Consider the following 27,557-nt stretch of genomic DNA (forward strand, 5'->3'; position numbering starts at 1 on the left):
TTAAGGGACATTTTTTTAATTATTGTACATTCACAATCACTTTAAAAACTCTTTAATTTACAGAGAAAACAAAGCCCAGCCTCTGTAGACTGAGCTACACACACACACACACACACACACACATTCACAGCTTAATTGTGCGGCTTTGCTTCCGTTACACACGACACCGATGTCTATGTTGGTGGCAAACACGTACGCACATGGAGGTGCTTGTGTCGCACAGATGCTGGAGTTTTGAACGACAGAAATGGTTGAACATAAGTCAGTCTGCTCCTGTGACTCAGCAGCTTTTCGTCCTCGAGTCTCAGCGTCACCAAAACACTTTCAGGCACTTTCTGCTGACTCAGCATGACGACGTCCATCGAGACCTTAGCTGCAGGACCGAGGAGAAACAGACGACACACACACACAGGGAGAGGTTTTAGTTTCTTATTATTTGACTGGAATTTTTCCCGTAAATCAGTTTTTTTTTTTTTTTTTTTTTTTTGTGAATTTATTGGATTTTTTAGGCTAAAACTAAACCTTGGTTTTGTTTAATTTATTTTTTAAATAGAACTTTTTTATTCTGGTCGGTGCAGAAAAGTAATTTCCTGTCATATTGGTGTTTTTATTTAATTTTCTTTTTTCTTGCTTTGTTTAAGATGCACTTTTCAGGTTTTGTTTAAAAGGCAATGAATCATTTATTATTTCAGATTTAGATGCTATTTTATTTTTTAAATGAACAGATTTCACATCATGAATAAAATCCATGATTTAAGTGGAGACTTGTTCCTTTAGCGAGAAACGTTTCATCTTTAACGTCCCAAAAAATCTACTAAAAAAAACAACAAATTGAGATGCACCTTAATGACTTTTACTTTGAAAAACTCGTTTTTGCTGCTGCTGCTACTGACAAAATAAAATAAAATCAGAACAAAACATAAAAACCAACAGTTGACAACGGTTTCTCCACTAGAGGGCGCGCTGGTCCAAGTTGACCCTCTATGCCAGTGGTTCCCAAACTTTTTGTGCCCAAGGTACACCAGAGAAGTAAAAATCACGTGTTATCACTCATCATGTACAATATCTGTAAATGTGCATAATTATTTTCTAATGCCAAATAAAATGTGACAAAGACAACTATATTACTCATGAAATATATATATATGTATATAAAAAATTAGGTATAGAGTTTGCCCATTATGAAATGAGTGCAAATAATAATTTTTGTGTAGTTGTATATTGCAGTAGAGCCCAATAAAATCCGTTAAATTTTTTCCCAAATTATGTATTTTGCACATACATTCTTTAAAATTACGTTTTTGTTTTTTGTTTTTTTAGAAATATTAATCAAGGAAATATCAGTTTTTAACTCCTGTGAGGAAACAAAATAAATACTAATTAAAAAAGAAAAAAAAAACATAATTAAACAAAAAATTGTCAAAAATAAAGGTAGATATAAGTTGTAGTGACATGGATTATTCTGACTGCTCCTTTTTAGTTATTCATGTCATAAAGATGTATGAGAGCAGCATTATTGTCACCCAATTTCCCGAATCTGATTATTGATTAAGTTTTGATCAACTTAATTTAAATTAACCAAACTTAAATCATCCTGATGACATCATTCCAGACATAATGGTTAAACAAAATTAAATGGACACAAAGATGCATCATTATTTCACCACTAGGGGCCAGAATATTTTAAAGAATCAGAAGTTATCATTAAACTACAACGTTTCAGACTCTACAGTCCATGGTATTGATGGTCCACAACTGGCGGCTAGGGGGCCACATGAAGCCCTCTGTCTAATTGTATGCGGCCCCCAAAGTAAACACACAAAATGATATTAAAATACACAACAACAGCAAGAATACACTAAAATATACAAAAAAATTACAAAGAAATACAGTAATAGACAAGAAAAACACAGAAAATACTCCAGAAACACAAAACTATTACAAAAAATAACAAAACAACAACAAAAGTAATTTTTAAAAAATTCCAGAAAATGACAACAAAAGTACACAAAAAGACAAAATGGTACGAGAAACAATCAAAACGATAACAGAAATACACAAGAAAAAGACAAAAAAAATGCTAAATGACAACACAAATACATAATGACTCTAAAAGAGATACATTTTACAGTAAAAATACATAAAAGGACAACAAACAACATACAAACTAACTCAAAAAACCTACAAAATTACAGAAAATGACAAAAGTACATAAAAAGACAAAACAAATTACTTCACAAACCTACAGTACTACAAACAATCAAAGCAACAACAGAAATACACAAAAAAAACTTCAACAAAGCAAAATGACAACACAAATACATAATGACTTCAAAAGTGATACATTTTACAGTAAAAATACACAAAAGGACATCAGATAAGCACATAATAAACAGACATACACAAAATCACTTTAGAAACCCTTTGTTCTTTCCTGTGTTAATGATCAGATTAGTCATTATTCTGAATGCTGACATGAATGTGGCCCTTTAATTAATAAAACAACACGTTTTTGTTGCACACCTCTGCTCTATGCTGTTGAGTTTTAAATGACTACAGGATGGTAACGGATCGCTGAGCTTTACTGCAGGTGTTAGCCATAGCATTGGTTCTGCAACTCAGATGAAAAGTTTTATTCAAATTACACCTGCTGAAGTCTTAACTTCATGTTCGAGCCAACTTTTAGACAAATGTGGCGTTTGTTTCTCGTATTCCAGCCACTTGGTGTGTGTCACCGAGCAGGTATCGCAAGGATTTCCAGTTATTTCAGCATTTTCCCAACAGCACGCCTAAATCTGCCTCATTGTTCTCTGATTTCTGAATGATAGATAAAAAAAAAAGGAGAGTCATTTTCAGCTGCTTCCTTTTGGCAGCAGATCAATGGATCGTGTTTGTTTTTTTACCCTCTACTGGAGGCATCAGGGCACCACCCTGTTACCGTCATTGTCCTGTCACACTTCCTCTTCTCAGAAACCATGAAGGAAACACAAGCAGATGGCAATCCTAACATCTCCAGTTGTGATCTGTGCAGCTTTTTTTTTTTTAATCAGAACAATCTCCATATCTCTGATTCTTTGAACAGTCACTTTCACCAAAATCCCTTTGAATCGGAGCTGCTGGCTCTGTTTCAGCGAGTCCCGTCAGGCGTCAGAGCGACCACACAGTCCGAGCTGCTCCACTGACTCACAGAACCACTGAATCACACTCACTTTGGTGATTTGTCTTCTCGGAATAAGAAGGATAGATCTGTAGATTTGGAATTCACCGAAATGAGACTTTCAGGGAAGCCACAGGATTTATTCACGGTTGGGTTTTGCTGACTCGGCAAAAATGGCTGGAATTCTGTGATGGAAAACAAATGGTTTTCTGAACCTTGTTCGATCGCCTTTCAGCCTTCTGAATCTAAACTTTAAATCAGGGTTATTCAACCTTGGGGTTGTGACCCCATGTGGGATCGCCTGGAATGTCTAGTAATTGATAAAGAAAGATTTTTTTTTAAAGTTGGTGATATGTATTCATTTATTTATTTAAATAAATTATTTTCAAAATTAAAACTACACACAATCTTTAAAAAACAACAACTATTCTATACTTTCACTTTCTCAAATATACATTTAAAATATAATACATAATATAAATAAATAAAATAATACAATAAATGATTCATATTTATTTTTGTTGCTTTCTTAATTGTTTCATTTTTTATTTATTTATTTATTTCCTTTTGGAATGAAATGTGTTCATGTCTGAAATAAACGTTACATAACGTAACAATCCTGTGTGTTTGTAACACAGTATAAAAAACATGATCAAAAACATGAAAGAAAGAGAAAAAAAAAAGTGTTTAGGGGTCGCCAGAAATGTGTTACATTTATATAAATTAATTTATGGATCAGGGTTCCTGCAACTTTAGTCAAATTAAATTCAAGATTTTTTAAATTTAAGACCAACTTCACAGTAAACATAATAGGGGAGAAAACGCCACATTAATCACATATGGTTAGGGTCATTCTTTTTCCCTAGTGCAGACGTGCAACTGGTGGCTCCCAAAGTAAACACAAAAATACCCAAAATGACAGTAAAATACACAAAAAATCAGACTAAAATAATCAAAATTTACAAAAATAGCCAGAAAGCTATAAAACAACAACAAAAATAAAAACCATTAAGAAAAATCTATGTTGGACAGGAAATTTTTGTTAAATTTACATTTTCCCATGTTATTCATGAAACACTTGATGTTACCATTTATCTTTAAATGTCAGACTAATTACAATCATAAAATCATACTTGTTTGGAGTTAAATTTTTAGACTTTTAAAACAATGATTTAAGACATTTTAATGACAATTAAGGCCTTATTTTTAGAGTCATGAATTTAATGCCTTCTAAGACTTTTTAAGGATCCGCACGTATTCATGTATCAACACATGACCTCTTTAAAGAGTAACAAAACCACTTTTTTCTGCTAAATAAAAATGTATTTGTGTATGAAGTAGTGTTGATGATTGATCCTGGTTCAACTCTAAACATTTTATTCAAAGTATTTCAATTTGTAGTATTTAGTTGTAAAATGTCAGAGTGACTGCCCTCTATGGGTTGAAACCAGGATATTACAATAGATTTTTGCTATTGGCTGAGAACAAGATGATGTGATGTTTTGGGACCATCATGCGTCACAAACAAGCACTGTTAGCCCCGCCCCTTTGATAAAAACTATCACCTGTGGGCTCTACAATATGTGTTGGATAGGTTGGATTGAGTGAATAATGAATAGAGATATATTGAGTAATGAGTAGCTAGTTAGCATAGCATAGACTGTTCATTGGAGATTTTAGAGTTCAGACTGGGCGTGTCTTAACTACTTCAGGAGCCACGCCCATAATCAATGCATTTTTTTGAGTTTCCCTCCTAGTGGCTGGTCAGGAGAAAGCAGGGGTTTAATTACGCTAAGTAGAAATGGTCATGTGACCACGCTCAACCAATGGTAACATGAGAGCAGCCATTTTACCTGCTACTTCCTAGTCACACCTGTGTGGAGAGAAAGCTTCCAACAGCCCTGAGCAGGTTTGTCTCCAAGCAAATATAAATCTAATCCAATGCTGCATGTGACACTCTGTAACCACAGCACCTTATTTTTAACCTTTTAAGTGTACTACCGGTCTGGGGTGGAGTCCGTTGCTACCATCAGCTGCAGCATCAATAGAGGAATTGGTGAGTGCTGATGTCAGCTTTTTTGCTAGCATGCTAGCTTAGCATTAGCATAGATGACCTAAAAGTTGCTCATTAAGTATGCGAGAAATACCCGGATGTATACTATATCGCGACATTTATTATGCACGGTAGACACACTAGTCATACTCAGACACCCCATGATGCATTGCGAGCGGAACGTAAAATCGTTCTGGGACAAACTAAAAATCAAACATCCCCTTTTCAAAATAAAAGCATCTCTTCTTGTCTACCATAAGTTTCTTTAACGCTTTTGTAAATGGGGCTCTTGTTTTGAAGTTATTCTGAAGTCAGTAGCACATTGGCGAGTCTACGAAAATCTCCAAAATGTCAGCATTAAATGTGTTTCTGTGAGTTTTATGGATAAAATGAGCACATGATGATATTCTACTTGGTCACTTTCTCACTTAAAATGTGTTCAGAACTTTCTAAAGTGGAGAATTAACAGAGATATTTAGCCTCAGTGTGATTCAGATTCCAAATGCATCTTGGGAAACCTGGATGTAAACTTCAATGACAACACTCATCATCCTAATCATACTTATAGTATATAGTAGACAGTATATACTCATTGAGTTTGTAGTGTATAGTACAGGGTGTGACATTTCAAACACAGCCAAAAACTTAACGGTATTTGGGCAGTGGTGTTGTTAAGATCTTTGGTTTTCAACATTGGTTTTCATTAATGATACAGGCATGGCGACCCATGCAACCTTTTTTTCCTCGTTTTGTTGGATTTTTAGGACCAAACCAAGTAATTTAATTAAAGTATACTGAAGACATTGATGAGTAAAGATTAGAAAATTATGAATCTGTGCTTGAATTTAACAAAGCTTAATTTTAAGAGCGTGAATATAAAAATATTAATAGATAATGATGAAATTTGACCACATTTCTTTTACCCGTTTCTTATTAAAGCCTTTGGTGTAGTGCAAACAGGGTCAGGCTCACCTCTGGTGGGCTAAAAATCAACCTTAGTGCCCTCTACTGGTCAAACTGTCTCTGCCTTACTGTAGTGTGTGTGTGTGTGTGTGTTTGCACCTGATGACACCTCAGAAGAAATTCTTGATGAGTGGAGTGACGAGTTTGACCCACAGCTTGACGTAGCGGTCGGGCCGATCAAACGTGGAGGGGGACACCTCTGAGGAGCGCTGGTACAACATCTGCTGCTCCTGGAGGTTTAGAGACAACTCAAATTTACCGTCAGCGAGGACTCGCACTCACACGCTCATGCATCATCTTTTCCTGCACACACACACCTCCTGTAGCTGGCTCTGCAGCTCCTCATTCTCCGTTACTATGGCGATCTGTGCCTCCAGGTCACGATGAACCGAGCGGTAACCGAAATTGGGTGAGCCAATCAGAGTGAGGCAGGGCCGCGGTTGCCCCTGGAGGTAATACCACAGACCTGTGAGAAAGCACAAGGATTTAGAGGTGTGTGCGTGTGTGTGTGTGTGTGTGTGTGTGTGTGTGTGTGTGTGTGTGTGTGTGTGCGTGTGTGCGTGTGTGCGTGTGTGCGTGCGTGTGTGCGTGCGTGCGTGCGTGCGTGCGTGTGTGTGTGTGCGTGTGTGTGCGTGTGCGCGTCAGCCAAAACCACAACAGAGATTAAACACAGGCAGAAATCCCCTGTGAGGATCCAAAAGCCAAAAATATGAGTAAGTGAGTCTCCTTTTCCTAAGGCTACAGGAAGGTGACACAGCAAGAAAGAAAAAAAGAAAACTGAGGTTAGCGAGTTTAAGGTAGTGTTTTAAAAAAAAAAAAAAAAAAAAAAAAAAAAGACAACAATGGTTGTTATTGTCGGCTTCAGTCTAGCCAAGTAATGGACCACAGGCCAGAGTTTGGTGACAGACTATTGGGATAAAGGGAAGGTGCTTCACTCATTATTTTTTATTTTAAGTGCACAAAAAAATGCATCATTTTGCATAGAAGACACAGACTTTAAACTCATTGTTAACTTTCAGATGTGCAGAAAAACTTTCTGATTGAAACGGTTTCCTAAACACTCTGAAATCAGTGCACACTTGTTTATCCAATAACGTAGAATTTTGCAATTCTTTAATTCAATTTATTTTATTATTAACACTGCATTGCTCTTTGTTCTAGGACTGGAACTCTCAAATTATGGTAATCGAGTATTCTCCCGATTATTCCATCAATTAAACAAGTAATTGGATAAATATATATAAAATATTTTACTTAAATTTAAACATACAATGGAAAGTAAGACTTATCACTTACTAAAACCTTTGTTTCCTTTAAAAAAATTAAAAAAAACATTCATTTATTACTTGTATATAATTATGCGAAAAAGAAACATGCATTTTAGTCGTGAAAAGATTCCACTAAATGTAAAAAAAATATTAAAATAAATAAATAAACAAGCAAAGAAAATGTATTAATGTTTTGTGAACGAGGTATTAGAGGACCTCAAGGAATCGTTTTTTTCCTCCTCCCTCGGTGCTTGTCTCACCTTTGGCGTGAAAGGTCCACTGCGACCGATGGTACTCGTGCAAGTGAACTCTCTGTTGTTGGCCCAGCTGACACACCTGGTTGTAAAACTGCCGGGCGATGTGGACGTAAGCCGCTGGAATGGCCCCAGCGACGCCCTTGGCCCCAAAGAAACCGTTGACCTCAGGGGAGGCCGTCAGGATACGGTAACTGGCCCCCGCCCCCAGGACCAGCTGCATGTAGGCCCGAGTCAGGTTAAAGTAACCCGACGTCAGGAAGACGGTGGAGTCGGGCGCCACATCCGTCAACAAACGCTGAGAGAGAGAAGAACGATGATGATTTCAGCGTTTGTCTTCATTAGGAGGAAGGAAACAAAATGGCAGGAAATGAAGGTGAACACTTAGAAACAGCTGAAATTCACTGATGTGCTTCAGGATGTTAAGGTTTAACTGTTCCTTAGGAAACCCACTTTGATCTCCTGACATGTTTTGACTGCCAGTCTTCGTCAGGGGCGTCTGCTCATCACTTTCCAACCTATTTTGGGTCGCGACCCCATTTTCATATCACAAAATTTTGGCCACCCGAGACATTTTTTTTTCTTCTTCTAGAATTAGCTTTTGATAATGTTTGTTGTTGCGAGGATTAGGAGGATTATTAAATAAATGAATTTATTTTATTGCATAATTGTGACCATCACCAGCCCTCCCTAAGGAAGGGTAAGAAACCCTTTATTAAAGGGACAGTATAAAAGAGAGGGCAGTGTTACACCTATAGGTGAGGGGGGAGGAAACAGGGAAGAGGAAGTCGGGGTAGGAAAATGGAAGGGGTGGGGAAGAGTTGACTGTTTTAAAGTGAGAGTGAAATGTGATGTAGTTGTGCCAGTCTGGTCATTAGTTTTTCTAATTATTATCAATTACTGGACATTTTAGGTAACCCTATTTCAACTTCAAGGTTGAAAAACACTGAACATGATTTCCTAAGGAAATGTTTAAATTTGCTGGAAATACTACATAGAAGTCAAAGAAACTTCAAAGGAAACATCAAAGCGATCAGCACTCCGACGGAGACTGGCAGTCGAAACATGTCAGGAGATCAAAGTGGATCATCTGAATAAATAAAACCTTAAAAGAAGTTGAAAATAATCTTGCTAGTATAGCTTCAGGGTGTGTTAATCTAATCTAATCAGTTGTTACATCAGAGCCGACTCACCTGCGTCACCTGTTCGTCCACACTGATTCCCAGAGGTTTCATCTGCACCAGAGGAAACACCCACGTGTCGTCCTCGCCCTCGCTCACACCCTCGTCTTCCGACTCCTCCGACCAGTTCAGCATCTGCTGGCGAGCTTGTGCCGTGTTCACCACTTCCATGATCCGCTTCTTCGCCGCGGCTGAGAATTCTTGCCGGTTTCCTGGCACACACGGACAAACAGAGCGTAACAAATCAGACTGATGAAGATCTCTCATGTGCTGATAAGCAAAGATGAGATCTGGAAACCAAAGAAAGACCTTTCACAAAAGTTGCCTTGACCGTAAACGACATATCTTTCTATTGTCGGTGTGACATAAAAGCATGTGGCTGCTTATATGCCAATGAAAACATGCCAGTGCAAACACACACACACACACACACACACACACACAGACAAAATGAAGCCAAAGCTTTAAACACAGTCAACAGCACGGATTTTAATGAAGGTGCATTAACAGAAATAGGTAACACTTTACTTGAAGTTGTATAAGGCTGACATCACGCTGTCATTAGCATGAATAAGCTGTCAATAAGTGTTGTTCGCTAAATTATGATACTTTTGGAGATACGTTGGCATTTTTTGAGTTAAGTGGAGCAGGGATATTCAAGATGTATCATGTTTTCTATTTTGGTGATATAGAAAATGACAATATTGCCTGTATCGATATGTATATATATATATTTTATAGCTTATTTTGTTTTAAAACACTTTTTTAAGGAGTCGCTGCTTTCACTACTTCTGAGAACAGCATTAAAAAAACAGTTAGTTGGATTTCTGAGTGCGTCCTAACCCAGACCTTCCCTCAAACAAGCCACACTAAAGAACTCACTCACACATGCTGTCCTTTATAAGAGAAAAAGCCAAAAGCGGCACATTTGTGAAACCGTTTGTTAATAAATGTGCCTGTGTGGCATTTTTTATCAGCTAATTTAATTCTGAATGATCTTTTTGGTAAGACTTAATTTGAATTAAAATGATCAAGATTTATATTGTGTATATCACCGTAGGGCTGTGCAATTAATCGAAGCGATTACAAAAATAAAAGCTAAAGCAGGAGAAACACTTGATGAATAAGCAAGGCATGTCAAATTCTCTCATATAGGAACACTTTGGGTTTGATGATTTAGACCAAAGACATCATGTGCGACAAGTATTTTGTTTTGTTTTGTGCTACAGTGAACATACTTGATTTTAGTGTTTGAAGGATTTTATTCACGTATAAAGAATATACTCTACATTTTTTTTAATACAAATATTAAATATTTTTGGTCGAGTAATAATAATTTGAATCATCGTGATTTCAATTATGACTAAAATAATCACAATTATATTTTCTATAATCGAGCAGTCCTATATCGCACTTTTGAAAAAAAATATTGAGATGTGAGTTTTGGCCCATATCTAGTGGGGTTATGAACGACACTTAATGACAGCCTTCATGACACTTTATTCATGCTAATGACAACTGGCATGTCATAATGACAGCGTAATGTCAGACTTATGTATAAAACTTCAAGCAAAGTGTTACCCAGAAATCTACTGCGGTGAAGGTTTTATTGGGCACTCAGCAAATTTCACCCATGAATGTGAGCCCATTCAATAACCGAGTAGAAGTTTGTGTGTGTGTGTGTGTGTGAATGATGTGAGTGTATCAGTTCCCACCACATATCTTCTTCCAGCAACACTGTGACATCACAGCTCTATTCCTGGTGCTGGTTTCAACGCCAGTACGATTCCTGCAGACATGATGTCATTCATCTAAACTGACATCCTGGCATCCAAGCACTCCAGTTACGGACACAGCACACCAGTGTGTGTGTGTGTGTGTGTCGCATCCCGCTGCCTCCACTGGGAGAACCCTCGTTAGTGAAGCAATGAAGGTTCCCCACCTTTGTACGGGTGCACCATGCCTTCCTCCATGTGCACCGAGTCGTCGGGCTGAAGCTGCAGGGAAACGTCGCCCACCGCCTCCACCAGGTCACAGAAGAAGTCAGCGACCCCTTTGCAGTTCTCCAGCAGCACGTAGCGGTCCTGTCTGTTGGTGAAGTATGAGTCGCTCAGGTTGGCCCTGAACAAAAACACACAAGTGGACACAATAAAGTGCTGCTCGACCTTTAAATAAAAAAATATACACTGAGGAGGAAACAAAGATCACTTTTAGGTCTTCCTTTTTGTGTTGCATGTCTCAAGGGAATCTCAAGAGTATAATTTAAATGCTGTGAAAGAAATGTTATAGTAAAATGTAGTCAATGATCCAACAAAAAAACAGATCTAACTCTACCGTTTAATAAAACAACTAAAGTTATCTAGATCAATGATCCTGATCGTGGTACTATGATGATTAACACTTTAAAGGAACATTTTTTTTTAACAATTTGAGCCCATTTTTGCTTATTTTTTTTACCATTTTTCTGCAACTACCCCAAACTTGCCATATTTTAACCTATTTATCACTTTTTCTTGTCATTTTTTCACTCCTTTTAATAAATTTTTTGCTACATTATACCCATTTCTGCCACTTTTCCACCAAGTTTCAATGCCTTTTCTGCAGTTTTTCAACTTTCCAGACATTTTCGGCACTTATAAACCTTTTCCACCTAATGTTGCATATGTTGACCCATTATTGTCACTTTTAACCCATTTTATTTTTGATTAAAACAAGAATTCACATCTTTAAGATGACTATAGGGCTCAAACAATAATACATTTCCTGGATAAGTGAATATTATTTAGATGAATAGAATAAACAAGAAACTAAGAATTTTTTTTTTAACAATTTGAGCCCATTTTTGCTTATTTTTCTCCATTTTTCTGCAACTACCCCAAACTTGCCATATTTTAACCTATTTATCACCTTTTCTTACCATATTTTTTGCTCCTTTTAATGCATTTTTGCGACATTACTACATTTCCGGCCCTTCATCAAATTTTATTGCCTTTTCTTCACATTTTTTCCCACTTTCAAAACATATTTGTCACTTATAAACACTTTCCACCACTTTTCCCACCTAATGTTGCATATGTTGACCCATTATTGTCACTTCTAACCTATTTATCATATTTCAAACTTGTTTTTGCCAATTTGACCATATTCACATTTCGTCATGCCCATTATTTGTCAGTTTAAACTAATTGTTTCTACTTTTACCCCATTATTACCCCTTTATTTTGGGGGTCACAGGCTGAAAAGATTGAGAACCATTGAATTAAAAAAAACAACCCGGAGTCAAATTTCATAAGGATCTGTCGATTACAAACAAAGATATGACATTTTGAATCTTCACCAATGATGAGACATAAGTTTCACTTTTTTTTTTAAATCCATTTTATCATTGCAACTTTTTTGTTTATTTAATTGTTGACTCATTTTCACAATATATTATAAGTCATTTTTATTCCTGCCAAGGTGGTAATAACAGTTTTTTGTCTGTCAGGTTAAAAGTACCAAAGTTAAACCTTATACCCTGGAGGATTTCAAATTTTTTTGGAGGGGATCCAGATCGATACAGTATTTCTGGATTAGTTTCAAAATCCCAGAAACAGGCTGCCATTCTATCACACAGCTCACACATACGAGGATTCAACAATTCTGTCCAGAATTTAAAGACCGATAAGGTGTTTTTGGACCATGTGACAGAAACCTTTTGCTCTTTGTAACGTTCTCATTCAGACATAAAGGCGTGTTTTGGGTTCTATCCAGATCAGAAGACGATAGCGTCTCAGCTGTCAGATCTGTCATTGTAGACATTGTAGAAGAGCCAAAGCGCTGAAAGTCACACGACTGTTCAATTGTTTTCCAATCACAATAAAAAAAATCTAACTGGCTTTGTCACAGTGACACTGCAGATTTGTGAGATATTGATGACAACTGCATTCAAGTAGAAATGTACATTAGACCTGTGTATACTGGGATTAAAATGTTTTGTATAACTAGTGTTACAGTTAACAGAGGCTGAATGGACGGTGGTTTAAACAAATAACTTCCTGAAATTTTTTTTTTTTTTTTTAAATCAGTCGATCAAACTTTAGCAAAAACGCTCTTTTTAGTCAAACATAGTCGCAATTGAAAGTGCTTTACAGGAAAAAAGTTTGTTTGCTGCAACAAGGCAGCAAGGACCCACAGCCAGTAGAACAGCAGTACCAGTAACATGCCTTTAAAGCGAGAAAAACAAATTCAAATTAAAATAATAATTTTTTTGGGGGGGTTGAGGCAGATGTGTGTTACAGACAATAACGTTATACATCGATTATCTCGCGCTCTAAGTAAAATGAAACGCATAATTCAGATCCTAAAAAACTAAGTTACAAATACTATTAATTCTAATACATAATATGTAAAATGACAATGAGTAATTTTACAAATCTACATTAGGCAAGTAAAAGTGATAAGAATAATACTGTTAGCCAAAAACTACATTATTAAACGAATAAAGGTGGGCCAAAAAATATCACAAGATATCGCAAAAATAAAAACGTCACAAGATATAATATAATCAAGGGTACGGGTGATATCATGAGGGATCAATTAAAAAAAAAAAATATTAAAAAGGTCATACCCATTACCAAAGTAAGTATGTCCAGAGGAAGTCTCTCTTTCAACTTGTGTTAACTGTAAAATGTATTTGATTTTTATAAAAGCACTTATGAATCAAATGAATTCTTATCGTTAATTTAATTAAAAGCATGGTTATTCGTCCAACAGCATTTTTTCCCAAATGAAATATCGTAGCATAAGCTATCGTATCGTAAATTCTGTGTATCGTCCCACCCTACAAACATTATTGTAAGGCCAGATCAAACCCCTGAGTCTGGATTTTCTTAAACAATGTGAGCTATTTTAAAATCTTACAATAACAGCAAACTGGAATGAAACTTATGGCCTGATAACCGGTGTGTGACTCCACGGTTCATGCTGTCAATTAGAAACGGAGGCCATCAGTTCTTATCTCGTTATGAGACAGGAAGTTGAACTTTTAGGCAGGAAGTAGAGAGTAAACACCTCAATCAATCATAGTATCTTCAAGCACGGCAAATAGATTATCTTTGAACTCCCGGTATCCACGGGGATTTTTTATCCCTGTGTGTTAGTGAGTGTGTTTTTTGCTATGTGTGGTATTTCGTTCACTATCCCACAAACCGCTGTGACGAGGTCATGCTGCCTCTCTGCGTGCTGTGCTGAAGTGGAGTGGAAACCACAGCTGCATTGTGCCCGTCGGAGGCCTGTGATTGCCGTGTGACTCTGAAGACTGAACGCTGTATACAAAACAAGCATTGAGACAGTTTCCAAGACCAAGCATTTGGAAAGCTACCAGGATAACACGAGGAGGAAAACATCTGGCAGGGTTGAACAAAACAAAGTGGATGACGGTATACCCGCTGATGATGACGCTGTCGTCAAACAGGTAGACTTTGATGTGCTGGACTCCGATGGTCTCGTTGAAGCGCTGCGGCACGAGCAGCCGCAGGAGGCCCCTTAAGTCGGGCGTGTGATACAGAGACACTCGCATCTGGGAGGTGAAGCGCTTCAGTAGAGGCAGCAGCATTGTCCTGGAATTTATCTGCCCTGAAACCAATCACACAGACGAGTTAGGAGGACGAGCGCCGACACAGCAGCGTGGAAACCATTTTCTAACAAAGTGCAACCACCTCTGGATCCACGCGTGTAATCCAGCAGGACGGACACTCTTAGCTCGGGGGATCTGCTGCTTTCCTGTGATCGTTGGAGAGCTTCCTCCAGGAAGTCCACCTACACCACAAACACCAAAAGAAGATTTAGGACCATTTTTGGGGCATTTAACAAATTTTTTGGGGTTAAAACTTTTCGGTGACACTTAACTTGTAATTCTATACATAAAGGCTGACGTTACGCTGTCATTATTATGACATGACCCCTGTCATTAACAATAATAAGGTGTCATAAAGGCTGCCAATAAGTGTCGTTATTCATGAAACTGACGGCGTAATGTCAGTCTTATGTATAAAACTTCAAGTGTCGCCAACGTTTTTAATTCAGGTCCTCGTAGAATTCGTTTAAATATATGAAACTATAAAGACACTAAGGGCCTGTACTACGAAGCTAGATAAGTATATTCGTGATATTTCTCCATTAGCGGGCTACACCTAACCAAACATTTTCTGTCAGAGAGCCCCTGTACTACGAAGCAGGTTATCAACATGTTAACTTAACCCAGGTGCTTTCAGCCAGGCTACGTGCGTGTTCTAGTGAAGTGGCATCAGACCAACCACAATCACGGAGAAACTGTGTAGAGCAACTTGCGTCACAATTTAGGAATAATTCTTTAAAATATGAAGAATTAGCAGAAATTGCAGGAAAGAAGGAACACAGGCAGGAAACTGGTGACACTGTTAATGCATAAAAGCATGAGATTATACAATATTATTCCATGTGATGATAAACAGACAGTCCTCTGATCAGTTTCACTTTAAAGCACAGGCGCGTTTCGATTCAGGTAGTCCTCCTCAATTTATCACACACACTGGGATGAGAGCACATTGTTTCACTGTAGTATGTTCCTGTTTAGACTGACAGCGTGACTGTAGCGCATGCATGAATGAATAAAAGAATGAATGAGTTCATCAGTCCACTCATACAGAGAGCGCCCAACACAGGCTTCATCATCTCACTGTAGATCAGTCCATCAGATGTAAATCTAAAACTTTACTAAAGATATCATCGTAAATAAAATAATTGCATTTATCCATTAAAACTCAGCTGTCAGATATGCAACAACCAGGATCTTCTAACAATGGGCAGCTCATTTTCAAAGAGAACTGATTGGTCGGGAGGTTGGACTTTTGTACTTGCTCAGATCTCATCTAGAACAAAATCTAGTCTCTACCAGGTTAGTCGTTCAGCCTAAGTTACCATGGTGATTTAGCCCCGTAAGACGTTAGCCAGCGTTGGAGTACAGGGCACACCTAATAAATCCCAGTAGTTAAAGGGATAAGAGGAAATCCAACTTTGTAGAACAGGCTCTTTGAGTAGCAAACAATGAGCTGAAAGTAACCAAAGTATGAACTAAAAGGTGTGTTGAGCTTCCAGACACTCCAAGCATCCAGGAAGGTATTACCTCTTAATGGGTACATTCTGACAACTAAAATAACCATGGCATATTTGTGTACCAATAACAAACGAGCATTATTTTCACCTTTACACATTTTTCTTCTCACCTGCATTCATATAGTTTTTCTCACGTCCAACGTTTATATTAAAACCACACCTGCAATTCACTCCAAACCACGCTCTCTGTTTTTGTTTTGTTTTCACACAGCCTCTCAACATCTTATTGACTCGCATTTCTAGTCATTTATCATCCGTGTGTGTTCTGCTGAGTCTAATGCCTTCAGCTGTAATCAAGCATGGCGGTGATTTTCTAGATTTCACCCACAAAGCAGCTGAATGTGAGCAAGGGTCCAGACGGTGGTTTACTTTAAGGTAATGTTATTATGCTAAGCTCTCCCAGCATAGAGCACAGCCAGCCTTAGCATGCCATCACTGCTGTTTCCATGCTCGTGCACTTCATTGTTGGGGGGGGGGGGGGGGGGGATTCCTGTTAACTGTGGTCGTCCTTCAGGGAATTCCTGACTCAGACATTCAGTAATTTTCTAACTAAACTCTTGGCCCGCGCTCGTGCTTGGATGCCATCGTCCTCAACCGCCTGCACGAACTGCGGAGGTCGACTGTGGTGAGTTCAAACCCGACGTCAAATAAAATTGCCACTTTTTTAAACTCACCAGCTCCTGCTCCAGCTGACCCGTTCCCAGATACAAAGAAGCCATCACCACTCGTCTCTGTGCCGTCTTGATACGCGCCTGAGCAGAGGGAAAAAGACAGAAAAAAAAGTGTTTTCACGTACGTTAAACAGCAGCACCTTAAATTCACACACACACGTGCACTGCTCACGTAAAGTTACTCGGGGTGAGCATTGCCATGAATCCGACAACACGATACATGATTTGCATGTCACGATACGATATATCCCGATATTAAACAATACGTTACACATCGCAATATTAATTAAAAATTTCACGTTTCCAATTTGAAGTTAAAATTTCAAGTACAAAATACAATTTATTTCATTTTTTTTAACTAACTGTAATTCAAGTACCAAAATCATAAACAAGTGGTATGTTTAGCAAACTGTCAAATTCCATTTTTCCAAAAAGTTTAACATTTGCTCTACAATAAATTCTAATTCTGTTAAGTTCTTAAATTCTTTAAAAAAGTGCCCAGTATGTTTTATGAAAATAAAGCTAAAATGCATTGAGGAGTAGGTAGTTAAACCAGGTCTGATGTGGTTCACTGACACAAAGTGAGCGGGCGTTTACGTGCTATTATGCATATGTTCAGGCATTAGATAGGCTTTTTGTTAAAAACATAATTTTTAAAAATCATCTTGACATTTTTTGGACCGATGCGATAATCGCACGGTGAATGTTGTGATATATCGCCAAATTTTTTTCTTGCATCCTTAAGAATTATGCAGTTCTATCAACAAAACATAAAAACGTCCAAATAACAATAGAAAAAACAGAAAGACAAGACAATCAATTTGCTTTCAATTTAAAAAAAAAAAGTTTTTCCTTGTTTCTATTTCTGTAACCCTTTACTGTAATGGCAACGTATAATTATTTAGTCAAGCCAGACAATGGGACTAAATACAAATACCTTCTGTCAGTTAATCCACCTAAGGTAGGGTTAGCTCAAAGGGAGTGGGGCGGACAAACACTATTTACTAACAATGTGAGTTTACAGCTCATTTTAAATTTAATTCGCTACACAACTTCATTTGCACTTGTTATTTACCTTCCATGTGTTAAAAATCTATCACAATGTGCAACATTTATTGCACACTGGGTTGAATCATTTCCAAATAGATAAAAACTAGAGGAGCACAAAACATTTGTGTAACAACACATCTATAAACAGCTCATATGACAACTAGAAAATGGAATGAAGGAAACAATTAAGTCATACACAAACTAATAATTAATGTCTCAAAACTAAAAAAAACAATGGCCAAGGCGGGACCTTCCTAGCTTTCATTGTTATGAGGAAGTCTTTTAATTCATACCTTGTTGTCACTAAAGTGACTCATAGTTATGAGAAGATGGTAATAGTTATTTGACATTTATTCCTGGCTCAGCATGACTCTGTGTTTTTCAGCCTTGGACGGCGTGACAAAAGAGTCCATCATCGTCACAATGTGAAAAACAAGCACCTTTGTTTGCAGGAATCTTAAGTTTCTCTGGGTGAAATCTCACAAACCTTCATGGTCTGGTAAAACTGGTCGGGCGAGGTCAGTATGTGGACGTGTGTCCCCGGAACCCTGAAGGCAGGGACGTGCTCCGCCATCCATTGGAAATGACTAGAGAGACCATGTGCACCGTGAGCACCCGCTGACCTCAAGGGCTTGGCGAAGCTACAGGGTTTAGGGTCCGTTTCAGCCAGCAGGGGGGCCAGGAGCAGCACAGAGGACCTGCAGAGGAACAAAAAAAGACATTTTAATTCAAGTTTGGAAGCCAACAAACATTTAAAACATGTTTTAATAAGCATTTCTGCATTTTTTTAGGGATACTTTCTTTAACAGTGGAGTCCTAATAGTAATATGAAGTGGTGGATGACTTCTGGCAGGACTACCCTGAAGCCTAAGACGGGTGTGAAACTCATTTTAGTTCAGGGACCAAAAATAAAGTAGTTTGATCTTAAGTGGGCGGCAGATTTTAAGGTAAACAAGCAATTTTGACAATAATTTCCCCAAGTTTGCACTTGGACGTATAAAAGATACATAAATAATGTAAGGTGCCGACAATGTCCAAGAAATAAGTGGCAGATATCAGTCTCTGCAGGATCTTATCTTTTAAATTTCACACTATTTTAATTTTGGGAAATTATAAGAAATCATTTCAGGAATATTGAACAATTTTAGATTTAAAATGACTACAGTCATGTGATAAAAGCGTGGGGAAAATGGCGATCCTCAATCTATTGTTGAGCTTTATTAAATTTGTATTTAGAAGGGCTGAGATATCTACAACTGAATTATTTGGTCATTTACACGATAATTCATGTTTTTTCTCTCTTTATTTTATTTTTTTCTATTCTCCTGCGAGCCAAATTAGATGGTTTGAAAGGCCGGATTTGGCCCGCGGGCCTTGATTTGACTTGTGGCCTAAGGAATGCATGGCCAAAGAAAATATAGCGAAAAAATGACAGACAGAGAAAACAAAGGAGATGAAAATAGAGAAAGAAACATAAGTTGTTGTCTCTGACTAAATAAGCAATCTGCCAATCATACATGATTATTTGTTTAAGTGACATTAATAGAAACCTCACATTGTTCAGTCTGAATATTTTCCTGCACTGTGACAAAGGCTCATTGATCAGACTTGTCGGGAAATTCACCAGAGACTTTTTATTGTCTACAGACTATAATAATCACACAACAGGCCCTTTATTCTCCCCTGTACCATCAGTTAAACAGGACACACTATAAGGACAGGGTGAGGCGTTCACCGTAGACATGACTAAACCTCAGCAGCAAATTGGAACAAGTCACTTGGCTACACTTGCCAGTAAACAAATATTTCACATACAAGCTCGCACAGAAGGAAAATTATTTTAGTTGTTTCCCAAGTTTAGGAAAAAAAAACAGATAAAACATCAAACTGGAATATTTGTATTTCCTGAAGAAAATGCAAGTGAGTATGAAGGTGCTGGCCCAAGTCGCACTGCATTAGCTTAACATTAGCATAGCATTAACCAAACGTTAAAGTTAACATTAGCTAAGCGGTAACATTAATCTAGCATTAGCACTACCCTAGCATTAGTTAGCCTTATGTTAGCATTTGCCTTATAGTAACATTAACCTAGCATTAACATTAGCCTAGCAATGACATTAGCATCTGCCTAGCATCAGCATTAACCGAGCAATAACATTAGCCGAGCATTGACATTAACACTAACCTAGCATTAACCTAGCAATAACTGAACTTTAGCATTAAGGTTGAAAAAGTGAAAAAAATAAAAAAGCTGAAATGAGTCGAAATAGTTAAAACAAGTTGAAAATGCCAGAAATTATTTTAAGTTTTTCACCAAACTTGTTGGAATCGGTTGAAAAATGTGGAAGTAGTAGAAATAAGACGAAAGAATAATAACTATAATAAAGTTTAAGGATAACAATAGTGAGGATGCCTCCTGCATATTCACCAATTAAAAGAGAAAATCGTACATTTAAGTATAAGTAATTTATTTATAAAGCGCTTATTGCAGATAAAATGTACTGTGCTGTGGTGAAAATACAAGTGCAACATCATAATAGATAATAAAACATGGGTGCATATACATCATAAGAGCAGCATCATAAAAGGATAAAAAACGTTTAAAATCCAGTTAAGTAAAAGCTTTGCTGAAAAGCGAAGTCTTCACCAGTGTCCACACAGTTGAGCTCCCGGAGAGACTGGTGCAGGTTATTCCAGAATCTGGGGCCACAGCCTGGAACGCCACGTCTCCTCCGCTTTTTAATGTAGTTTTTGGGGTCTTTAGGAGACCCTGACCTGAAGACCGAAGGCTTCGCCCTGAAGTGTAGGGACACAACAAGCCTGAGATATATTGAGGGGCCTGACCAAGTAATGCTTGGAAAGTAACAACTAAGATTTTGTACTCTATTCAAAACTTAACTGGAAGCCAGTGCAGAGTAGAAAGAATGGGGGTGATGTGGAATGTTCTGGGAGCACCGGTTAAAAGCCTGGCAGCAGCGTTCTGTACGATCTGGAGTCTGTTTAGGGTCGACTTATTAAAAAAGGTGGTCAATGCGTGATGATATAAACGCGTGTATGACTAGTTCGAGATCTGGTTTTGATAACAGATGCCTCACTTTTCAGAGAGCCTTTGCAAAACACATCTGGCAAGAGTTTATTTGGCTCATGCTTTATTATTATCTGTCATCTTTATCAGCAGCACGTGATGCAGAAGTTACCCGGCAGAGGACATTTGGCTCAATGGCGGGAATATGTGATGCAATAGAGCTGAGCTTTTGCTGAGCAAGCCTTCACTGTTTACTGTTAAAGCTTTGTGATCGAAATCAGGAAGACACTTTGGTTGTTTTTCCACGTTGGGGTCACGACTCAAGAGTCACTGGACTAAGGTCAAACCTCAGTGGCAACGCCATATATATATATACATATATATACACAGTGTATATTTATTTATTTTTATTTGACATTTTATTTTAAATACAAATTAAAAAATAAAAGTAAAGAAAAAACACAGCAACGTATACACTAACATGGCAGAAGCCTAAACAGACTTGGTGTTTTCTAAACTCCACCTACTGTGTGGATTTGTAATTATTAGTCTTTAACACTGCCTTATGTAAACCTACACATTTTATTTAAATAATTTGATTTAATGGTAAAGCATTTGTCTGTAGAACATATCTGTGAATAATAAATACAATTTACATATTAAAAAAGTAATAAACTAAATAAATTAAATGATAGCTTTCAAATGAATGGAAAAAAAAAAATAATTTTGTTCCTGGAAATAAAAGCTTGTGTTCCAACTCGTTTTCTGAAGTTCTTGCCAATTTTTATTTAATTTACTTCTCATGAAAATCTTCAAAATTAAACAAACTAAATACAGTACAAATATTGATGTTACTGATCCCGATTCAGCACATTAATGTCCCTATTTTACTCCTCGTTTAATCAGGTCAGAAACCGACTTCTTTAAATCTGAACTGGAAATCTTCTAATGGGGATTTGTTTAGTCGTACCTTGACTGTTAAAAGATCATGTAAGTCTAGTTCCCAAGACTTTCCCCTGGCTGACACTTTTTTTAATCTTGTTTGTGTTTCGTAAATGTATCTTTTCAAGTTCCTGGTTTTTTTTTCTTTTTTTGAGAAACTCAAATTACATGCCCCAAGGACACAAGTGTCAAACCTTAGCACGCTGATGTGGAGCATGCAATCCAGCCTGCAAATCCATTCATTACAGATGTACAGGGATCGGATGTTGTTTAGTGACGGATATTTGTCAGTGTGTGCAACATTGTTGAAGCAGGATCATCTTATTTTGTGATTTTTAAGCCGGGCTACCAGACTCAAAACACCACTCACTTTGTTCTTCTTGCTCTTGTTGTTGTAAAAACTAGTTAAAATCACTACACTTCTGTTATTCATGAAGGAATCGGGCTGAAATTTGGTAGCTATAATCTGTGGATGTGTACGCATCGACGCTCGTAGCCCGATTTTAGATTTGGGGCCCCAAAAGAAAAAAGAAAAAAAAAAACGAAAGTCAATTTCTCATTTATTTGTGAGTCAAATATTACGATGGTTAGTGGTTCTGAATCATTGGCACATACCAATATACAAATGGGGCCCATTACCGTACGTGTCACTGGGGCCCCATTTTTCAAATGACTACTCCTCCGTTAATGCTTGTTGACTTGGTCTGTTGACATGAATATTCTATGAGCTGATGTCAAGAGCCTCTCTGAGACTTTTTTAAGGGGGGAGGACGACGAATTTCTAAATTTATCAGAACATAGTCCTGTGATATATCGTTTCAAAGGCAATTCAACGTAGATTACCATTTTACGTCGCACTATGTAATTTGTTTAACTTGGTGGAACTGAGTCATTTCACTGAATTCTTGGGAACGTGGTACGTGACATTCGGCACGGAGACGTTCCGCGGGCCCGGCAGTAGTTCATTCAAACTTGTTTTTTAGGTTGCTGCTCCTAAACTAAGGTTTTAAAGAACAATTCCTGGTTTTGATTATCGTGTTATTCATAGTCCTATGTGATGTGTAAAGTAGTTTATTATCAGGGTTTTAGTGGAATATTTGGTACCTTACACATTTAATATTAAAGAAAATTCAGCTGGAAGAGAGAAAAATTCTGAAAATGGAAGTTAAAGTTTTGTGGTTTTGGTAAAGATGGAGAGAAAAGGTATCAAATGGAGATAATGGATCAGAGCTAAACTTGTTCTTTAATTCAGGGAATCTCAACGTTGTGGTCAGGCCAGATGCCTACAAGAAACTAAGAATATTTTTGAATGATTTTTATTTTTCCAATTTTTCTGCAACGACACCAAACTTGCCATATTTTAAAATTTTCTGCCATATTTTTGCCATTTTAATGCATTTTTTGCTACATTACTCCCAATTTAAATGCCTTTTCTGCACACTTTTCACTTTTAAGACACTTTTGAGACTTACAATCCCATTGCACCATTTTTCCCACCTATTGTTGCATATATTGACCCATTATTGCCAACCTCTTTTCACCGTATTTCATGCTTATTTTTGCCAATTTAACCACATTGATTTGTCATGCCCATTATTTGCCAGTTTAACATAATTGTTCAAACTTTTTAAATGACATTACCCCATTTCTGCCACTTTTAAGGCAATTTTGACACTTTGAACCCTTTAACAATTTTTCTGTCTGTTCTTGGCCACTCTAATTTGCAACTTTTAACCAATTTCTGTGGTTTTAAAAATCCCATTTAATCACCTTTTCCACCATCATTTTTTGTCACTTTTAACATATTTTATTTCTGATTAAAACACGAATTTTCCTCTTTAAGATGACTACATAATGCAGAGAAAAATATAATAAACGTCCTGTATAACAGCGACTATTATTCAGATAAATAAATAAATAAATAAATGTGGTTATCACAGATTCATAGAACAATGGGCCATGGTTTTGCTGATTTTATGGATGGGCCCCAAAAATCTCTCCCCTTTGTCCCCCATATAGATGGTCCTGTCTCCACATGACTGTTCTAGAATGTAAATGTCTGTGTTCAAACACCTTCAGGTACAGTGGGTCCATCTGCACTTCTCTAATTAATGCACTTTATTCCATACCTGAAGGTTTGCATACACACACAAACAAGGGGCGTCACACAACAAACTGACACGTTAAATTACACAGCAACGACAGTCGTTCAGTATAAGCCAATGGAAACTCCTCCTGATCTCTACTGTGGTAAGTATTTTTCATTGTCGTGTAGTGTTTTGTATCATTTGGGATTTAAAGAATCTTTGATTTGTATACATGCGTGTTCCTGATTTTAAAGTTCGCAATCAAGATCATGTGATCATTCCTAAATAGAAGTGTCCGATAATGGGCGCAGAGGGGTTAGAGATGCAAAAGCGACAGAAAATCCCGTTTCGTCTCCGTGTTAAGGTCTCTGGGGGTCGGCATCGGGTCTTACCCTCCCCTCCGGTCCCGGGCACGGAATATTCGATCTGTAATCCGGGTAAACACTCCGGCCATTGCCGGAGAGTACACGGAGTGCATTAGCCTCCTCCAGGACATGGAAGCCGCCATTGCTGCAGCGGGCTCGTGGTTTTTTTTTTTCAATAACCTTTATTAACAACATGTTCAGGGACACAATGTACTGAGCAGCAGCGACCGACAAAAATACACACACAGTGACGTTAAAATGACCAAAAGGCATCTTGGTTTTAGTCCAAACTAAGGCATAGGACGATTTCAGTCATTGTCTAGTTTTAGTCAACTAAAACACATTAAGATTTTAGTCGACTAAATCGGTTACCGATAGTCGACTAAAATATAAAGCTAGTTCCCAAACTTTTTTGGGTCGTGACCCAATTTTGATATCCCAAATTTTTGCCGACACCAGAGACATTTTTTTTTCTCTACAATTAGCTTTTATTATTAGATTTTATTTTATTTGATATCAATTACTGGACTTTTTAGGCGACCCCACATGGGGTCATGTCCCCAAGGTTGAAAAACACTGACATATAAAGCATGAAAAATTCATTTTTTATTTATTTTTTTAGATTAAATTACAATTCACCAATCTAACATCATCTATGTCCTCTTTTTGGCTACTTTTTGACAAATTCACCACAAACTAACGGTGCTATTACTCAATAAAATACTATATTTTCTTGTAATTTATTGAAACAGGATTATGTTATGTTGTAGAGGCTATTTCATCACACTTCTAAAAATAGGAGACAATAATTAGCTACATTTTACAAAGGAGACGGTATTAACTTATTAATTACATAAAAATTACATGGCATTATTTTCCAAAATTAATTTCACTCAATGATTTACATTTGTAGATTAAGCCTTAGGGAACAAATGCTCGAGACACATTCCATAAATGAAAAAGCATATGAAATTATGGAGAGGGTACTTATGATATGTAGAGGGGGTACACATGATTTGACAAAAATGCAAAAGTGGGTACACGGGACAAAAAAGATTGGGAACAACTGCCTTGGACTGTTTTGTTGTACAGTTATTACTATTTGTATGAACACATTTTGCTCCTTGCTTGTGTGTGTGCGCGCGCGCGTGTGTGTGTGTGTGTGTGTGTGTGTGTGTGTGTGAGTGCGTGCGTTTTTCACTTTCTGTCCAGAAAAGGAGCAGCACTACCAGGAATCAGACCTTAAAGGTCGCGCTGCGCGCACCCGTGCAGGCGTGTTATTACTGGAATGGGTGAACGTAGGAAGGCGGGGCTTTACTCGAATAGATACACACACACACACACACACACACACAGATACACACACACACACACACAGAGAGAAATATTTTCTTTGGTTCGGCTCGTGGCTGTCGCTGCATTCCTCCGCTCGGAGAAGCCGAAGAAGAAGAGGGAGAGGAGGGAGAAGAAGAAGAAGAAGAAGCCGCCCTGACTTTTTTTTTGGAGACCTCCGATGCGTGTTTGGATTTTAATGCCTGAGTTAATCGCCCTTGCAGCACTACTTTCGGGTAGTTTCCTCTTCCTCTGGCTGCACTGCGGGACTGACCGTCCTCTCACGGTGAGTTCATGCCCCGGGAAAGCATGCGCTGTCCCGGCTTCTGTCCCGGGCTGCGTGCGCCGCTCGGTGCCGCACTGGACTGAACCGACCCCTGAAGCGCTCCAGGCCTCCACCACCATCATCCAACCCCCCGAAAACCTCCACGGTTCTGTCTTTACTGGCAAACTGTGACCCCCATTCAGAAATCCCGTGTTGCGGTGCGCCCGATCGAAGACAATTGAAAGCAATCAGGATTCAGTGTCTGTCTGGCTTCACAGTGCAGCAGCATTCATTGAAACTAAATATATCCTGCCCTGTCTTTCCCTTTTTGCATTGGTCACAGTCGTTATAGCTGCATTTTATGAGAGAATAAGCTGCAGGGTGACAAAATAAAAATGTGTTCACATATGTATATATACTTTTTTTTAAAATTTATTTTGTATTCATTATTATCATTTTTAATATATTTTTTTACTTATACATAAACATCTTGCACTCATGGCCATCGTTACACCTTATCATTCATTTGCACCTTGTCACTAGTTTGCTTTACAACCTTTGTGTAGTCTCACGTGTGTTTATTATTGCTGTTTTGTGCTTTATTATGCCACTCTTTACCTTTCTAATTACCCCTCTGGGATTAATAAAGCTTTTTCTGAATCTTGATTGTGACAATATGTATTAGGGTTGCGCTATATGGACCAAATCTCGAAAACGATATAAATCTTAGTCATTTTATTTCACACACAACCCAGAAAGACAATTCTGGGTTAAATTTGCTGATGCAAATGTCACACAGGCACATTTACTAACAAACAGTTGCACAATATGTGCCACTTTAGTCTTTTTCTCCTATAAGGGACAGCACGTGTGAGTGAGTTCTGTACTCAGAAATCCATCTAACTGTGCTTTTCATGCAGTTCTGAGAAGTAGTGAAAGCAGCGACTCATAAAAAAGGTATTTTGAAACAAAATAAGCTTTAAAAAATATAAATATTGATATAGGCAATAATGAATTTTTTTAGACCCCCAAAATAGAAAACTCAATATATATCTTCAATTTTGATATATCACCTTTCTCATATATATATTTATATTTCTGTTGCTCCTTACAAGTTAGTATCAGAAACTAAAGAGTGACCTCTAACCTACTGTTGTACCCCATTTAAAAAGCCTTTGCCATACAACTTGTATGGGAATTTTCCCATCAGGCTATCAACAATTACTGTATATTCCAACTCGGTGGCAGCTCATTTTATTAGGGATGTTTGATAGTACCGTTATTGTCCAATATTGCTTTATTTAAGCAGATAAATCATTGAAAACCAGTTCTCATTTGCAATGACTGCCTGGAAGCAGTTAGGGTTGAGAGGCTTGCTCAATCTCCCATAGTGATGACTCAGTGGATTTGAACCAGTAACCCTCCAGTTTCAAGCTCGCTTTCTCATCCACCACTGCCCTATTAACCTATACCGATATATACACAGACACCCTCCTCCCCCTGACCTAATTTTAGGGCGCATGAGATATATATGTATATTTATCTCCATGGAAATAAGAGGTTATAGTTATTTTGAATGCAATGACCCACTAGCTATAAATTACAACAAAACATCATCTGTGCAAAATGGGAAAAGGTGTCATATTTGTTTTTATTATGTTGTCTCAAACAACAAACATATCAGTGTTTCAATATCTGTGAGAAAAGCAATACTGGAGTAGAATTATATTACATTTTATGGTTAATATCTGCTAATGTAAATATTGCCCCTCTCTACATCTTTAACTATCATTTTATGAATGATATCCAC

At 37.6% G+C, this 27,557-nt stretch overlaps 2 protein-coding genes across 4 annotated transcripts in view; one reads left to right on the top strand and one right to left on the bottom strand.

Moving 5' to 3' along the window:
* Window positions 1-24,307, bottom strand: pgs1 (phosphatidylglycerophosphate synthase 1). 2 transcript variants are annotated; one of them, XM_028475556.1, is made up of 11 exons: window positions 24,178-24,307; window positions 18,219-18,429; window positions 16,685-16,762; window positions 14,576-14,675; window positions 14,303-14,492; window positions 10,819-10,997; window positions 8,889-9,088; window positions 7,702-7,993; window positions 6,491-6,639; window positions 6,273-6,403; window positions 1-373 (listed from the first exon to the last, which is right to left on the bottom strand). In XM_028475556.1, exons 1-10 carry the CDS (start codon window positions 24,291-24,293, stop codon window positions 6,284-6,286), a joined length of 1,635 nt encoding a protein of 544 aa, XP_028331357.1. In that variant the 5' UTR covers window positions 24,294-24,307; the 3' UTR covers window positions 1-373; window positions 6,273-6,283. The 2 variants fall into 2 exon arrangements, with proteins under 2 accessions (XP_028331357.1, XP_028331356.1); XM_028475555.1 differs by having other exon boundaries at window positions 1-394; window positions 6,268-6,403.
* The window catches only part of socs3b (suppressor of cytokine signaling 3b), a 9,039-nt gene continuing 5,360 nt past the window's right edge, over window positions 23,879-27,557 (top strand). The window contains exon 1 of one of the 2 annotated variants that reach the window (XM_028475559.1): window positions 23,879-23,948. The gene's annotated coding sequence lies outside the window, so the exon portion shown is untranslated. Of the gene's footprint in view, window positions 23,949-25,431; window positions 25,769-27,557 lie in introns of those variants that run through there. The other variant, XM_028475558.1, reaches the window with a different exon arrangement.

Source organism: Gouania willdenowi, chromosome 19 (assembly GCF_900634775.1).
Source record: "Gouania willdenowi chromosome 19, fGouWil2.1, whole genome shotgun sequence".
NCBI classification, from domain to species: domain Eukaryota; kingdom Metazoa; phylum Chordata; class Actinopteri; order Blenniiformes; family Gobiesocidae; genus Gouania; species Gouania willdenowi.